Raw genomic sequence first — 17,483 nt, forward strand, 5'->3', positions numbered from 1 at the left:
AACCACCAGCGTAGGTCCTATGACATGTCGCATTCTCAGAATCGGAATGAGTACCGTCTACATAAAATCTTACACGGGAGGCTCATATGAAAATGGCGAATTATAAACGCATAGCGGCTCAACTCTCGAATGTGTAGGCTCCCTTGCCCTGCATTTGGGGATCTCCATTTTGCATCGTCTAATTGACTTCAATTACTTCCTACTTGATAATGTAGGAATCCTAATCGATAAGTTCTGTTGTTTCTACGTTATACAGTAGTTATTGCTCGCCTGTAGTTAATAATGAACTTGAAGTGATGACGACAAATAAGACAAACTGTGCAGCTAGCGTATTGAGTTCTTGTGTAACAAAAATTGACAAGTATGGCACTGTGGCAACAGGCAGCACTCCTTTGGATATTTTCCGTTTGCTCTCAGAACAATATTTCAACCACGTTGATATTATACAAGATATTACATTTTATAGTAAATTAACAGCGAGGCTTTCACCCGAACAGCGTTGTACACAAAGTGGGCGCTTTCTAAGAAGTTCCTCAAAGAGCACTAATACAAACTTAGCTATTTATCCTAGATATAGTGGCCAGTTAAGGAATTATCAGATGCGTAAGTTCTCAACTCTGATGCTAGCTCGAAGGGTCCATATGGCAAAGTATCGCGCGAATCTAGCCCACCGGCATATGGCATTTCCTGAGAACGGTTAGACCTAGGCCGATTAAAGCGGATCTGATCGTTTACTTGTTATGAGGACGACCTCGTGCGATTGCCGCAGATGCAAGGCTGCAGTTACAAACATCGTGTTATCAATAGACTCAGCAGTATGGTTACAGCAGAGCAAAACGGTAGGCTCACTATCACATCAAACCCGACGATGGCCGATACGTTGCTGCGCGACACCGTGCGCGGAACCCAGTAACAACGCCTGTGTGCGTACGATATGTATTACGAATTCGAAATTCATTCAGGATATCCGTTAGAATCGTCCAGTCATAGCCATGATTCTGATGTCGCTTTCATCGATCGTTTGCAGCCTTAGCAGGCGTCGCCACACGCATTATCGTACACAACAGCCGAAGTCACACCGAGGAAGGCAAAGGCGGGCGAAGCAATAGCCAAAGTACAGCCGAGGCACCATGGTACCTGTCAGCATCAGAGGTAACATGGTGAAAGGATGATGGCGCCCTTTGACGTGTTCCGCTCGAAGACCGAAGGCAAATACGACAAAATTTTGACAGCTCAGCTTACCCAATATTTTAGGTACTATATTTAAGCTCACCACGACCTGTATGTCAAACGAGAAAAAACCCAGCCCTTATTGAGCATTTAGCGGCTGATTCTGGTCGAATACTTAATGATGCCCTTTTTCGTATAATTATCGACATCGTACAGCAAAAACATTAAACCCGGCAGAAGCTGAAGTAACGTTGAACTTGATCCTTAAGCAGCGACTGAATGCTCTGCCTGCGCTTCGCTGGATCAGCGTTACCCGTGGGTTCGCGTCAAATCTCAATTCGTCCGCAGATCCGGTCGGGAAAGCTGGATCTCGGATGTCAACGGATGAGCTATACTCAACTAGCGATATGCGAATGCTGTATCGGGTTTACCGCTCGCGCACTCTATATCTTCGTTTCTTCAGCTGACGATGTACATACACCTTCGCCATTTCCTACGAATCGCTGATTACAAGTGAATGAACCCTTGTCGGATAGAGGGAGGGGCTGTTTTGAATTGAATAAATCTGTTCTGCGACTATCCCTTTTTCCGTTCGCCGATTTTGCCTTCATTCATCAGTTTTAGGGGCTCGTAGATTGGGAGGACACAGTCACTATTTGGTAGCATGGTCCGCTGATCAGAATTGAACAAGCTCGCCGGACGTCTCCGTCACAGGAAACCACCCCCTCCTGAAAGGAGGCATTGTATCGTGGTCAGTCTTTTCGGCATCCAGTCATATGCGAACAAATGACCGGACCTCGATAGACTGCTTGTGTGTATCCCGTATAATAAATTTGAACTTAGCTACTATTGTTATTAATACTACCATCGAGCAAACCGTACTCCGTGTGTATCGTAGCCTTCGCTTACACAGACTGTCGACGTTTTATCGACGGCAATTCAAGGGATCTTATGGAGCACCTGTTGTTCTTCATAGTTTTGATTTAGGTTCAAGCCTCATTCCCTCATCTGCTCTTGACTCCCACCCCCATTCCTGACCAGGACCGTTGTTACTAATAAAGTAACAAGCGGCAGTCTCGACAATTGTACGTGTAGTAGTTCTGGCCTCTTGTCATCTGCGGGGGCAGATTGTTCTGCGGAAGCCAAAAGGTTTTCTTAAATCGTACGAGCTCTGCGGACTACTGCTTCCGACCGCTCGCCAACGCTTGTCGTCGACGAAGCTTTTTTCTCTCAGCTGACCTGCGACAAAAACAGGCAAAACGACACAGAGACAGGACGGCACGATCATAGCCAGTGCCACACTATAATCATCAATCGTCACATGTGGTCTTGCTAAGCCAGCTCGCTTCCGTCTCGAGTGAATCAATACATAATTACCGATAGTTCATGCATCCGCTCTGTTTTGGCTTGGACAAAATCGTGTGACACCGCAATTACTGTAATCCGACGACCCGCAGCATCCGCACATACGATCTGATGGGAAGCGAAGCTTCTTCATCATGAAATTGGTGCGAAGCATACCTGCCATATTTGATGAAAAGAACGACGAAGGTTCATTCGGCAGATGCGTATGCAGCGTGCAAGCGTGCAGACAGCTCTGTTGTCACCAGATAGGAAGACTGCAACGATTATCTAGCTCGTATGTGGCTTCATAATCAAAGTGAGCGCTATTACAAACACTGGTCAGTTCGTTCCTGCTGACGACGTACCCAAAATGGTGGCCAAATTTTCGTTCTAGACGAATCGCTATTGTTGAAATATAGAGCACTCAATATTGGTTCGACCAAGACATAGTTCGATACTTAGATGAAATGTTTATTCTTACGTTTGCAATGATGAGTTATCTCCACACAACCGCAATTTCTTTGCACAGAGCGTTTTTCAGTAAACGTGAGATCCTTTTTCACGAGAAGCTGTAGCCCCGTTAACGTACCTGAAACGTAAAATACAAGGACTCAATATAACATGCGAGGAAGCGGTTCACTGATGAGGTCTAATGTATATCAACTGTGTTCGATGAAACTTGAGCACACCTACTTCACATTCGATGCGCATACGTTCCGAGTTGAGCTGGTGCAATCACCGTGAGGTCATGGACTCCAAACCGCATGAAGTAATCTGAATACATCAACACATGTTGAATTTACGCATTTAACGCGCACGTCGAATGAAATGAGAGTGGTGCATGTTGGTACCGGAAATCGGTGTGGGCCATGGCGTAGACAACGCGCGCGCAACATGTTGACTTCGGTATTATTATTATTATTCACGTTATTGTTTCAGAGGGAGAGAGAGATTTTAGGCGAAGGCGATATTGGAAATACGTCAACTGCAAAAGCGCTGTTCGATGTTTTGGGGCGCGACGTATTTTGCGGGCAAATTTTGGCATAATGATGCTCATTGAAAATCAGTGCGTGAACCAACGTTTGTCGCCGCAACGCCAAACATGGAAACAAGAGTCAGTCAGGCAACACGTACGACTGTTTTCGATCTGATGTTCGCTTACGGTTCGAGGATTTTCCTACGACTTTTCAATCAATGCTTAACACACGAAGTGTGTCATATAAATCGTGCAAGCTGAACACAATTATAAATGAATGTGAAATTATAAATGAAAATGAAGGTGGACGCAATTTATATATCATCTCTCTAAAGCATGCACGTACCTCTGAATGTCTGTGTATCATTTTCGCCTAGCGTTCCTGTGAGGACGTTCGACGTTAGCCTATCACGATTAGAGGTTATGGTCTATTGAGACTATACTTTATTGAAATAGCGAACTCTATAGCAGTTTTTCTACTAGTCCACCATGTCTCTCCGACTCGTCCGCAATGCTTAGTGCGTGCCAGCTGCTGCGCGCTAAAAGCAATTAAAGTACTTATCAATACGAGCACTTGATAGTTATCGGCAATCAGTCCTCTTGACTGTGTTGAATACATATGGCTGGCACCGTTCATAGTTGCTGAACCGTATTGGCACTACAACGAGGCGGAATAGAAATCAAGCTGGTGTTGGCAGAGAAGCCACAAACGATTAGCCGGATCTACCGAATCAGCGGACCCTCTGAGAAAAATGAACCTCTGCGATGCTTGCTTGCTTCCCACCCCCGCAGCGTGAAGGCGCCCAATGAAACGATATTTTTTTGCCGCGCGTACGCCTGACACTCGATCTGTCGGATGCTGTTTGTAGATTCGTTATATGAGTCAATTGTTCGTAAAACATCGTCGTAAGTTGGGGGTAACAGCGGCGCTTTGATGCGATATTTGTCTGCCTGAACGCATTTCATGTTTTTCTAACAGCTTTACTCACGAAGACGCCCACTACTCTACGCTTTGCTCATCTCTCGCCTTAGCCGAACGGCGGAGTAGTGATGATGATGATAATGACGACGAGACGCCGATGAGACGGTACGTAGATGAGTACTGTAGAATTCTTCCTTGGACGCACATGGACGTATGGACGTTGTATTGTAACGTAATTTTACCAATTACTTCTGCGACGCGACGTAGTGCTATGGTTGTTGGCTTTCACGCCGCTAATAAAGCAAGCAGTATTAATTATCGTACTTTAGACGTAACTTCCCGTCACTAAGATAGCCGTTTTGCTGGAAAAGGAGGTAAATTGTACCGCACACGTATATACGTATGCCGCACATTACTTTTCGTGTATCTACACGAATTAAACCCTTAGTGGACGTCTTGGTAGCGGGCACTGCTGGTAATCTTCGTCTGTTCAAGCAAAGACCAAAACTACAAGCTACACATGGGGAATGCCGGTGCCCCGTCGTTGTAGCCCGGTGAGCCTCGCTGTCGTCTATCAAAAGACCGTATTGAGCGATGCATAACAGGCACAAAACCATTGCCTCATTCATCCGTTATTGCTTGGCCATCTGACGATCGCTTCTGTTAGATGGTCATCTCCTTCGGCGTCCTGACCAAGGCAAAAGGCGCAATAACGTCCGAAATAGAAGCGGTCTGCAGGCTTCCTTGCGTCGGATACGTTCATACACACGAATGCGCTGGCCGCCTAGCAAGCACATAAATCGGCCCATCATCAATATCAACGGGGGGAAAAGAAACACAGTATATCAACAACAATAATATGGTATGTAGACCTTGGCTTTGACCACAAGCTACCATAAGACGAATTAACTCAACATAGTAGATCCCATAATTCAGGAAGCGATAAACGGCACCACACACAAATGACACAACAGAGTATTCCATGATATTTTTGCGTGTCGATAAAAAACTATATAATTATTTGTTATTATAACAAAACGCTTAAAACAAAATAAACAAAAAAATCTTTTCACGTGGCGGGGCGATATACCTTGTGATAATAATATGTTATTATTATTGCTCTTGTTATTATTGTCCTAATTGTGTGTTTTTTTTATTTCGCCCGCTTTCTCGCTTTCGTCCAAATAATGCTTATTTATAACGACTGTAGTCCACTTTGGCTATCGGAACGATAGACACGACAACGTCTACGTGCAGCAGCTGGGCAAATCTAGGCTCAAAATACCTGCTGACCAGAGCACGCACCAGAATTTTCAGGGCAGACTGTCTACGTTACGACTTCCGATCCAATCCAGCGGGGGTAGTGCCCGCTATTCCCGACGGATACCTCTCGGGTTTGAGTGGAACTTCAAACATTTCGTTGTAACTATCTTTTTGTGAGCAATGCGCTCACGTTTATCTAGTGTACGCATATGATGACCTCGATAATCTGTATATATAAAGCTTTTTGTATAGCAAGTAACATAGAAGGGCACGCTTTTTATCTAATCTAAGCCGTAATATATGTGTTCTCTTCATTTGATCGCACCTATGTGTCGCTGGTAGGGCTTGAATGGTCAAGCCCTGGCTTTCTCAGTCAATGACTGAAAGCCACCGCACCGACAATAATGATTAATTTTATTAGTTCTGTTGCTTTACTATTTTTACGTTGTCTTTAATGTTTTGTGCGTGACGTCTCTGTGTGCTAAAGGACTACGTTGCTGCGTTTGTGGGTGCTACAGTCATAATCGTCGCTCAAGGAACTCACAAGCAAATAGCAACGTTACGCATCACCGCGCAGTGCTGCTCCCAGAGAGACCACCTTTGTTCTGGGATAGTTGAATTACACCATCAGCATCAGCGATAGCAGAAGCACCCGTTGCCATCGCTCGCTCGTTGATTACTGGTCGCCGCTAGAGCCTTTTCAGCGCCAAAGAGCGCACAGACACTCAGGCTTGTACTGACAAACATTGTTCCCAACCCAGATCAGCCAGAGCTGTTCTGTTTCCTTGTGGTTACTGACGTACGGCGCCGAGTCTGTCGAGAAGGCTGGTAGCAGCGGCAGCTAATACAGCCGTAACAGCAACATCAATACGTGTGTGTGTGTCTGTGTCTGACGAAAGCTACAAGAAGGCTGCACTCTCTTCGGAGCACATCCGTTCTCCTCTCCCAGCGCCCCTCCGCGGATCGACACAGAGCAAAGTGCTCACAGCCGACGGGTCACCCACCGAGCAGCAAGCGTGAAAACGAACACTCGAAAAGAGGCAGCCTTGAGAGAAGGTCCAGTGGGAAATCGTCGCAGTCTACCCTACAACAGATGATTCAGCTCTCCTCGGAGTAACGAGGTACACTTCGGTTCATGCCGTTGCTGCTACAACGATCTTGTTCAGAGACTCTCTGTGAAAGAGGGACACGAGCTCGGGAGAGCGAAGCTCGGCCGGTGCGTTCTTGCTTTAGCAGCAACAGTAGCGGTAGCTCGACTCTGCGGCACTGCAGAGGCCGGCTGGTTGGTTCTCAATTGGATCTGATTAATTGGGATGCTTGAACGCGTATTGAGAAGCAGCAGCGACTATGACATTGCGGACGACAGTGCTCTGTTGCAGTACTCTTTGATGGATACAGAGTAATATTCGCGTGAGTCGTTCAGTTTACGTGACTTTCGTGCAGGACACGGCGCGCGGACGCCGCCTATAGTGAAATAGACCAATTCTGTGTGTTCGTGCGCGTGTGTATATGAGTTTAGCGCGACCTGCCAACGTCGTTGATCTACAGTGCGGTGCAGTGCAGTCCCGCGTGTCAGGCGTTGTCGCTGGCGTCGTCAATTGGTGTGGTGCTGATGGTGGTTCATGCCCGCACTTCTGCCAGTGCTCAGTTACTCCGTCGTGGACTGCAAATTGTAGATCATGGATGACATTCTAGTTCTTCACTCATCCGTAGATACCTTCGCATCCGCTGCCTTGCAAATAAGCTGCTACGGATGCAGCCCTCTTCGCTGGTGATTTTCATCGCCTATTGACCTCTGTCCTTCTCATTTCGTAATTTTCCTTCTCCTACATTATACTAGTTTACTGCGCGTGTCTATCCAGCAGCCTAATGACGTGGTCACAGTTAAAGCAGCTAGCTATATCGTCCTGTCGGCGACGGCCATCCGACCTCAGCGGACAAAGTATGCAGTTTTCGATTGACGTGTCGATCCTGTATGCTCAGGATGGTGCGGAATGGGCAGACTATCTGCAGGAATCGGTGCAGACATTCCTGTCACCACGTATTGTCAATATAAACTGTGTCAAACTGGGCAGCGGTACCACCCTGCTGTCGCCCATCAGCCGGGCAATTCGTTCCTCCAAAGTGTTGCTGATCATCCTTAGCCAGGAGCTGCTCAACTTTGTACGCTCCGTGAACTTTGTTGAGGTGGGCAAGCTGATGGACGGTGGCAGGACGCTTGCCATGCTGTGTGGCATCCGCACGGACCAGTTAAGCGACGCATATCTTGCACAGCTGCCAGCGTCAAGCACCTGGCGACAGATGGAGGCGCGGAGCCAAGACAAACAATTCGCGTTCGAGCTCATCTCAGCCCTGTGCGAACTGCTTAGGAAAGTTGACGATAGCCAGCAAACGAGCAAACCGAAATTTAAGCTCACGCCCCGTAAAGTAATTGATGCCAACACCAAAGTATTTCTATTGTTAGAACAGGCTATGTCTGGCACGCAGAAAGTTGTCGTTACACTTGATTCGAAGGAGGTGACCATTAAAATGCGCAACCCGTTCACAGTACAGTTTGTCATGCCACACCAATATTTGACAAGTTCAAAGCTAGTGCACGTTCAGCTTATCATCGACGGAGAGTGCCAAGGGGTTCGACCCATGAAGTGCGAATCTCGGCTTGGAGAATTGAACGGCTTGCTCCAAGCGTCGATATCGCCGTTCGAAAATCTCCGTCTAACTCTTGGTCTACCGACTGTGCAGGAAGTAGATGCTGCGTTGGCCAAATCATTTATCGAGAACATGCCGAAGGAAGGTTTTCAGTTCTTAAAACCCGGCCAGATGGTTGAAGAGCGACGCAAGAGTGAATCAAGTTTGCCAACACTGCTCCATTTCGCCGCCCAGTATGGTCTCAAGGAGCTCGCATCGGTGCTATTGAAGTGCCCGGGTGCGTTGTCCTGCTGCCAGTTGCTAAATATCAACGGTCAAAGTCCGGCAACGGTGGCAACTCAAGCGGGTCACCCCGAAGTAGCATCCCTTATTGACGAGTGGATGTCATCTCAAAGTGCTCTCAATCGCTTGTCGACAGTCTCCCGCGCTGCTTCGTTATACCACAAGACTCCAGTGTCATCTGCTGAGTGCTCGCAGCGAAATTCGGCTGGTTCATCAGGTGTTCCTGGCTACGACAACTCGGAAGCGTTATCGCGAGCGCTTACCCACTGTGAGAACTTTGACGCTGCTGATGGCATTGCGTCAAGCTCTGAAGCGAGTACTAGCCAAGAACAACTTCCGCGAGCCGGAAGCGCCTCTGATAGCGGTGCGCACTCGGATGCTTCCGATAATGAGAGTAACAACCGTTTAAGTCTGCCATTGACAAACCCGTTTCCCGACTATGATATGTTGCCAAAACCGTCAAGGCCCGACGCACTCAATCTACAAAAATCGATGACTCTAACAAGGGACGCGCGTTCGGCTACAGGCGGGTCGGACCAAGATGATCATGTCTATTACATGTACAATGGGACTAAGACAACAAGGAAGTCTGGGTGTCAGACCCTTACTCGGGAATATGACCTTCGTAGTTCAGTAACACCGCGTACGTGTACTTCGATGAGTACGTTACCTTCGAGTGGTGCGCAACGTTCGAGCTCCGGTATGTATTACGACATGTTACCAACGAAGCCACTTTCTGTTCGCCACTATCAAATGGACAGCAAAACCACCCAGTCTCCACCGCGCCTTAGCTCATTTAGGTCGCCAGTGTCTCCACTTTCTCCATCGTCGAAGACATCTTTAGCTGAGGTTCTGGCCGAGTATGACTTTCCCATATCACCAACATCATCGTCAATGTCATCCCCACAGAAAGTATCGGGTGGTCTTCAACTGCCAACTGTAACTCGCGCTTCATCTACCAAAATCCCATCGAGAAGCTCCAAGGGAGATTATTACGATTTTCCAAGGTTCAACTACGGAGGGATAACCAACCCAGATGCGCTACAAATCCCGGAAGTCCCCGCGCCGCCGCCTCCTGCCGAGTAGACATATCTTCGACTTTTTCTTCTGCCGCCTCCGTCGTCTACAGCCGCTCCGCACGAAGCTCCAGCTGGCACCTATATGAAGTTATATCTAGAAGTTTCGACGACAGAAAACAATCGATAAAAAACTAACATCCTGCTCATTCTAGCGGATTGCTGGACCGTTTGTTGCATCATGGGAATCGTACATACTACGATCTCATAGGGTGCTGTGTATGTCCTGTTTTCGACTCTGTACATATACGATTGTAGCATACAAGTGACAGAAAAGAAGTGGATCAGACAAGTCTCGCCAAGCACAAATCGCGTAAGCTGCGACAAGAACGAAGATAGATCTTCATTTTATTAATGTTATTAACAGTAGACCATTGCAGCAGAACATTTAACAATTAGAGATTTATTTATCGAACCTACCCTCGAGTCATCGTAGAATCCAAAGAAAGTATTTTGCAGGCCGATAGAATCATTACACGTGTCGAGTATTACAATAATAAAGCGATAGTAAAATATGGAGAACGAAGAAAACTCGTACCCATTGTTTTCGTCTTATGTAAACCTCAAATTATGCTCTATTTACTTATTCTTCATGTTGGCTAGTAATCTGTTTTTTACTTTGCGCACACAAATCAAGATAATTTCCGTTTCTTATTTTAACGTATTGGTCTTTAGCCACACAGAGATATTTGTCGATTTCTCTGCTTGCGGGTCAACGTAGCATTCCCGGCTTGACGTTACTGTAAGCGGTTGGTCCGATAGCGGAAGGCTAAAAAATGCTTAAGCCAAGGCACAGTCTATACGCTGTCGCAGTGGTGGCACCACACGTACTGATAACAAAAACTTCGACAATGCCACAAGCACTGTGCCCGTTAGTGAGGGGCCATGCGGCGCAATGGCACATTATTCAGCAGAATATTAAAAATATCTTACCCCACCGCCATGCTGGCTGTCACCCTCAGTCATATTCTACGGGTGAACGTCGTTGTCTATGAACTAGTAGTAATGCGGCCATTGAAGCTATTGTGTCCGCCTCTTGTTACTGGTACCGCCTGTTTCTAGCTGCTTGAGTTGTCATAGCGCCACAATTATTTGTCCTCAGTCATTCTGCTGTAAAAGTGAAGCCACCGCAGTAAGCAGCTTCACTATTTTATGGATGCCTCCAAATGCTGGCTTCTGATTCCACTTTGTCTGGTCCCCTCGTGTCTGTCTGTGCCGGCCATGTTGAGGGCCGCTAGTCGCCAAGCGCCAGAAGACGGACTTGCCTACGCCGCAGTGCAGAAGTGTTGTGTAGCATCTATCTGTTTGTGCTTTCCCGTTGTCTATTTGTCTGTCCAACATTCTCGTAAATGAAGAACAACAGAGAAAACGAAGTCCATTCGACCTGAGCCTAACTGAGTCGATAGCGGGAACGTCAGCTGACGCAGTAGGTTTTCCTACAAGGGGAAATGCACTTGTCTTCCCTAGATTCGACAGTTAATGGCGCCGCTGGTGAAGCTAGCACTGGCAATGGTAGTTGTCGTTCGGCTGGTTGCAACAAACAGACAGACAAATAGGCAGACAGGCAGGCAGGGCTGTAATGGCTGTAGCGGTAAGCGCTATCTTATCGTAACCGGTCACAAAGTTCCTCCCACGAACAACAACGAACCCGGAGACCAGGCACATGAACGCACACGAGGAGAGAGCTGTTCCTCTGTTTCTGGCATCGGCGTCATCGTCCTTTTAGTGCTGCTGCGTGACACAGACGCACAACGCTTTGGGACCTGTTGGGCCAGCCACCCAAAACAACAACAATACCCGCAGAGACAATCAACGACGATACCGGACATCGTACAGCCAATGGGATATTCGCCTGACTGCGTGTCCTGAGAACAACAGCATCATCGAATACCATGCGACGACGACGACTACGCCATTATTGACTTGTTGCTCCTGATAACAATAACAAGCACAACGGGTGATAATATTAAAGGACGTCTAGATAAATTGAGTAGCGCGTCGCCACCACTTTTGCTAAACACAACAAAGTTGACCGCGCGCACAAAACGCGTCGCGCAATAATAGCAATAGGCTAGCCAGCGTTCAAGATGCACACATTTTATGTTTAGTATTATGGTAATCGTTTCGGCAGTAGTGACTATGTCGTGCTTATCAGAGAACAGTAAAAAAATGGCGTATATACGATGCAAATTTTATATCTGCATTGTAATGTGGTAAATTAGCTTTGTTTCTCACATCTCTTTCAACATGTGTGACACGTGATAATGTACACAATGATTCTTGTATCCGTAGCCTATTTGTTGGTATTAGATACGTCTCAAGTGACAGCCAGCGCTCCCCTCTGTCGTGTTCCGTCTCTGCTATAGGGAGAGGCATAAAAAAGGTTTACAGTTGAATAACATATAAGGTTAAGAAAAAGATAAAGATTAACGGTCGAGACTTATAATTTTATTATTTGCTTAATTTAAGATCCGTGTTGTTCATTAATGGCAGGTGCCTCCATCGTAAGTCTACTTAGATATCAGATAACTCATTAGCCTGCCACAGTTATCCTAGATAAAACGGTCAAGACTTGATTTTATCAATTCTTTCTTCCAAGAGTTTCTTGTGTAATGCCAGTGTCGCTACTCGGCCAGGTTGCCACTGCTCAGTCGCTGATAAGTCGTAATTTTCGTCTTCCGTACTCTGTAGACTGTGGCATGTCTATTGCATTTTTGATTAACTTTATTTTCTCTATTGTTCTATGATCAGAATCACAGATTTATCGTGATATATTCTCTCTGGTCAGTTGAACTCAAACTTTTTTCGAAGGTCTTTATATGAAAGACATTTCTCAATAACGTCTTGTAGTCTACCTTGTCGACTCGTTCTGGTGCTGCGTGTCCGACGTATTGGCGCTCCTTCGAGGTCATAGTCGCCTCGCACTCCTCCGTTGCGTTTTCTTCCTGGTCTCAGCCTTAGCGACAGACATCCTGAACGAACGGTGACCAACAGGAGTGTTTAGCGGTCCCAGTTTCTATCTACCCACTCGCTTAAGATGGATCGTGGCCTGTCTCTTAGAGTATGTAGTACTTGCTTCCTCCTTTGAACCATTCGGATCGCGTGAACTGCCCTTATATTGGCTAGGCCTTTTCCTTCGGTCTTTCACGAGTCGCCGTGCTCAGAACGACGATGTATCGACGGCTTCTACTGGGCATTCTTCTCAAGGGGCAAAGACGAAGCAGGAGGAGGGGCACCTGGCCAGTCACTGACTGCCAGCGTCATCAGCAGTCTGAGCGGCCAGCTAACAAAAACCGGCTAAAATTACTTTATAATACTACGCACATTCACTCCAGTAAGTACTACCGCATCGAGCAGCAACAGCAGCATCAAACATCAAAGGGGCATCCAGTGTCGTAGCCAACGATGTATGATCGCCCTCAGAAGACTGGGCTGGCGCTCTCTTTTCGCTAAGGTTCACACACAGGTGCCGTCACTGTCGTTACTACTAGTGAATAGCCTGTACCCCTCACTCGAAAGGTTCTATGCACGCGACCGTAGATACAAGCTGATAGTATTTATGCATATAAATAAATACTACAAATACTTACAATCGAAGATTTCGACTTTTGCGTGGTGATGATGACATTGTCACAAATTCGCTCAATCTGATTGGTGCATAGTATACATTTATGTAAGCGTAACCGGGTCCGTAAAGACACGACTAAACTATAGATATATTACAAACCACCCATACAGGCACCGGCGAACAATTACCAGACAGCAAAAAAAAAGAATGAGAGACGGTGGCCATCTCAACGACGATAATATGCTCACAGTCGGAGGAGCCTCCTCAGAGGCAGAGCTGTGCCCATCTCAACGAAGGACCGGCCGGCCGACTGTCAGTTACATGAAATGCACGTAGCAGCGAAAGCTCTGTTGTGAATTCCGTTGGTGTCGGTGAATGTGTATGTGTGCGTGTGTGTGCGTGTGTGTGCGTGTGTGTGTGTGTGTGTGTGTGTGTGTGTGTGTGTGTGTGTGTGTGTGTGTGTATGTGTCGCATTGTATTCGCGGCTGTTTTCGTTGTTGTTGGGCTGGTAGGGAACGGTGACAGTTGGCTGGATGGCTGGCTCGAGCGACTGCATTCACATTATTGGAGTCACCAACACATTGGAGCGCTCCGGCCTCAAGACGCCGACTTACTATTAAGTGTATATGATACAGCAGAGCTTTATAAGCGTTTGTTAGAGTCGCACAACTAGCCACAGTTGGTCAACCCGTAGAGGAAGCGGTACAAACAGTGGAAATAACAAGCGGAATGTTTCCCAACGGACGAAAACTACCTAATGTTTTAATCACCATTGAAATGGATACACGCTCATGTTTATTGCCGTCCTCATACGGCGAATAAACTGGACGATAAGGCCGAGACATAGCTAGCGATAGAAATTGGCGATAGGAAACGGTCGTGTTCCAACAAACAAGTCGAAAAATAACGAATCTAACAAAAACAGCTTTTTAAAAATAATCTCGTAATAAAATTACTCACTCTAGTTTACTTTCGAACGGGGTACATAATATTTACGAGGTGAAAGTATTTGGTAAATTTAATCTAGTCTAGCTTAGCCCTCTACCCAGTAACAACGCGTATAGGCAAAACAGGGTTGCTGGCCAAACGAAAATCCTGGAAACGGTATACGTCATTTTGACTAAACGGCTATTTGTAATAGTTTAACATTGAAATACGTCAATTTGTCTGTAAATTTCGGAGAAATATGTGACAAGTTTTTAGCGTTGACCACCCAAAATCACTCCTGTAGGTGATGTTTTTTTTTCTCACTTTCTGCTAATCGGCGCTGAATAAAAGCGTGAAGATTTTTTTCAGCATATCATGGGTAGCACGTATAATTATTAAAGAAAAATCATAGGCATATTAAAATAAAAACTACAGATGATTATGTGTAACATGATAAAGCTGTTGTTACGCCGTCAAGTTGCCAAAGTTTTGCAAAGTGGTCAAGAACTAATGGCTCACCCGACGTATAGTATAACACACAGCACTTCGGTCGCATGAGGATTTTCGATTTTAAATCTTCATACCTTCACCTAACGCGGCAACAACGATGCTTCTGTAATTCATAATTGATGATTCATTGCCTTATTATATAATAATAACCAGATTACACAACTCTGACCCACATTGATTTTTTCTACATGGAACAGAGAGTGATAGCTAATGAACAGTCGTTCTAGGAGCTAGTTTACCGTTCATTGACTGCTTACCGATAGTTTTGTTGTAACAAGCCTTAGTGGACCTGCATATTTATTGGCGGGTAAGAACAACGGGAGGCCGACGTTTCGTAAGTACATTTTTTTTATTATTATCATTAACATTATTATAATATGAAATTGGGTAACTTATACGACGTCAAAGTTAGTTGTTGACTTTAATAAAAAATTAACTAAAACAAACCCGTGAAAGTGATTCGCTTTCCTGAATTTCGTGTGTGTTTTTAGCCCGCTAACCGCGCCCTCAGGCTGGCTTCAATATCACGTAACGCTTGCGCAAATCAAAATGCAACAAAAAGTATCTATTGCTTAGGGGAACAATAGGTAATGTTGCGTGATTTATAAGATATCTCACGCCTGGAGTTAACTTCAATAATTAAATAAATGAGCTGAGATAATTACAATGAGGTCGTTAAAGCACGATAGACGTTCACGAAGCGGGGAATGTCCGATATCTGATGCCTGCCTTCTGTTACGTAGCTACTGCTGTTCCGGATGAAAAATTTGAAATATACATTGGTTGGAAGAGGCCTAAGCATGCGATGCTACGCTGTGCAATAGTTGGAAAACATAACAACGATTTTAAAGGTCGATTAGTAGTACTACAACCTGCGATTATCGAATTTCTTTTTTCAAATATGAAAATGTAATAAAAAAAGCTTCAGTAATAAAAAAAAACCTTGATCTGGTTTAAGGATGTTGAGCGGCCTGGGAAACGTTCAGCCAGCTCTTAGCTGGGCGTCTGGAATCGTCAACTTACCTGAAATACAACAGATACAAAGTTAACATTGTGCGATTTACAGAAGTAATCATCATCTATCTAAATGATGACTATTGCTTTCACAAGTGATTCACGATAGAGGCGACTGTATTAATAGGATAACATGGCCCGTAGGTTGAAAGTCATGTCACGGCGCTCCATACACAAGTCGTAGAGACCTCGAAAAGGAAAACGCCGAATCCATTATACTATGTTTATTAACAGTGATCCCCATAGACGGTGATATGAGCTTGAAGCTTAGCGGATTCGTGTATCAAATGTGTCCTCAGAGAATGTTGAACTTGCTATGTAGTTTCACTTTCGCACCTTTAGTATTTCTATAACCTCGAAAAAATATAGCGTATACATAGATATATATATATACAAACTTGAAAGTATCTACCGGCCTGCTTAAAAAAACAACACGAGAAAAATAAGCCCATAGCACACGAGACTGTTCGGGTTTAAAGGCCAATAGAACAAAAGTCGACATTGTAGGCGCGATCGGCCACAAAACGATGGTAATGGAGGTAGTCTATTTCACTTGTGTCTATGTGCAAGCGTTTCACTAGAGAATGAGCTGACATGATTCTATTAACATGCTGGTCAATGAAAGAGAGGCTAAACCCGTACTGTGTCTTGGAGACGCGTGGGTGTCACTCGCCGTAACTCAAAACGATTTAGCGTTTTTTCATTTTGTCAACACAAGACAAACAAAGTACTACTATACAGTCTGTATCCACAGCAGCCATTTGGCAAAAATCACCTACGACATCGTTAATACGGGGTAATGTCTTTAAAATATAGATATCCATAGTTGCATGTTGCGCATATGATCAAGGGGACAATTTACCTGTGCGATCACACATATGCACCTAGGTGTGTGAGTCCGTGTGATTGATGAACATGAGCCGTCGATGAAAGCCCAATAGGACATAAACGCATAAAACATAGGGAAAAGCCACCTATCAAAGGCATGATCAATGAAGCATATGGCTATTGATTGAAATTGTTCAGATTGATTTAGACTCCCAAATAACAGCACTCATTTTCGTCGGATATACAGGTTGACATATGAAATGGTGCAGCAACTATTGCCACATCGGCCGAGTCCTAGTCAATGTTCTTTTCGCCTAATATAATAATAACAACAACAATAATTATCCGAATTAAATCATTCTACCATATTCTGCTAGGCGAGTTCTACCGAATCGTCTGTTTGTTTCAGTGAATGAGGGTTGCGTGGTGAAATCACGAAAGCGCGCATGAACAGGCTGACGCCCATCCACAGGAGGGAAGCTTTGTGTGTATTTTCATCCCATTTTATTCCTTTGTTTTTCTTTATTTTCATCCCTTGTACAATCCTAGCAGCCACCAGAATGTACTGGTATCTATGAGATTAGGTGAGAATTTCTCGTCGAGTTCAACGATCGCGTGAGTAACACTCGATTGATTTTGGGTGCTCGAGTCCAGGTGCACAAATTGTGTAAGTAAAGAAACTTTCTCATTTATCAGTCCAATGCATCTTAACCATATGTGAATATGGGCATCAAGATCATGAATGCCGGAAGCACAAACCGTTGTCCGTAATAGGCTTTGTTCTTTCTATACTGAGTACAGGGGTTATGATAATGGGGCAGTCACACCCAGTTCATCGAAGTATTCTTTCGTAGAGCGATTCGGCGAAAGGGTAAATTGAAACTTCCGATTGAGGTTAACGCTGTCTACACTGTATAGGACTTACCGATAACCTTTCATGGGGATGCAGACTAA

The 17,483-nt window shown here is 45.2% G+C and overlaps 2 protein-coding genes across 27 annotated transcripts in view; one reads left to right on the forward strand and one right to left on the reverse strand.

Annotated features, from left to right (window-relative positions):
• Window positions 1-17,483, reverse strand: part of LOC111243165 (uncharacterized) — a 173,422-nt gene that overhangs the window by 32,244 nt on the left and 123,695 nt on the right. For 21 of the 26 annotated variants that reach the window (XR_002670346.2, XR_002670345.2, XM_086977563.1 and 18 more), the window contains one exon: window positions 2,996-3,103. The exons of the other annotated variants lie outside the window; for them this stretch is intronic. Coding sequence is in view for 19 of the 21 variants with exons in the window: in XM_086977563.1 (XP_086833689.1) it covers window positions 2,996-3,103 (108 nt within the window). In the remaining 2 variants the exon portion in view is untranslated. The remainder of the gene's footprint in view (window positions 1-2,995; window positions 3,104-17,483) is intronic. 26 annotated transcript variants of the gene reach the window in all.
• On the forward strand, window positions 6,468-10,219 carry stumps (DBB domain-containing protein stumps). The gene has a single exon (XM_022788322.2). It carries the CDS (start codon window positions 7,545-7,547, stop codon window positions 9,690-9,692), a length of 2,148 nt encoding a protein of 715 aa, XP_022644057.1. The 5' UTR covers window positions 6,468-7,544; the 3' UTR covers window positions 9,693-10,219.

This window comes from Varroa destructor, unplaced genomic scaffold (genome assembly GCF_002443255.2).
Source record: "Varroa destructor unplaced genomic scaffold, Vdes_3.0 BEIS01000001.1, whole genome shotgun sequence".
NCBI classification, from domain to species: domain Eukaryota; kingdom Metazoa; phylum Arthropoda; class Arachnida; order Mesostigmata; family Varroidae; genus Varroa; species Varroa destructor.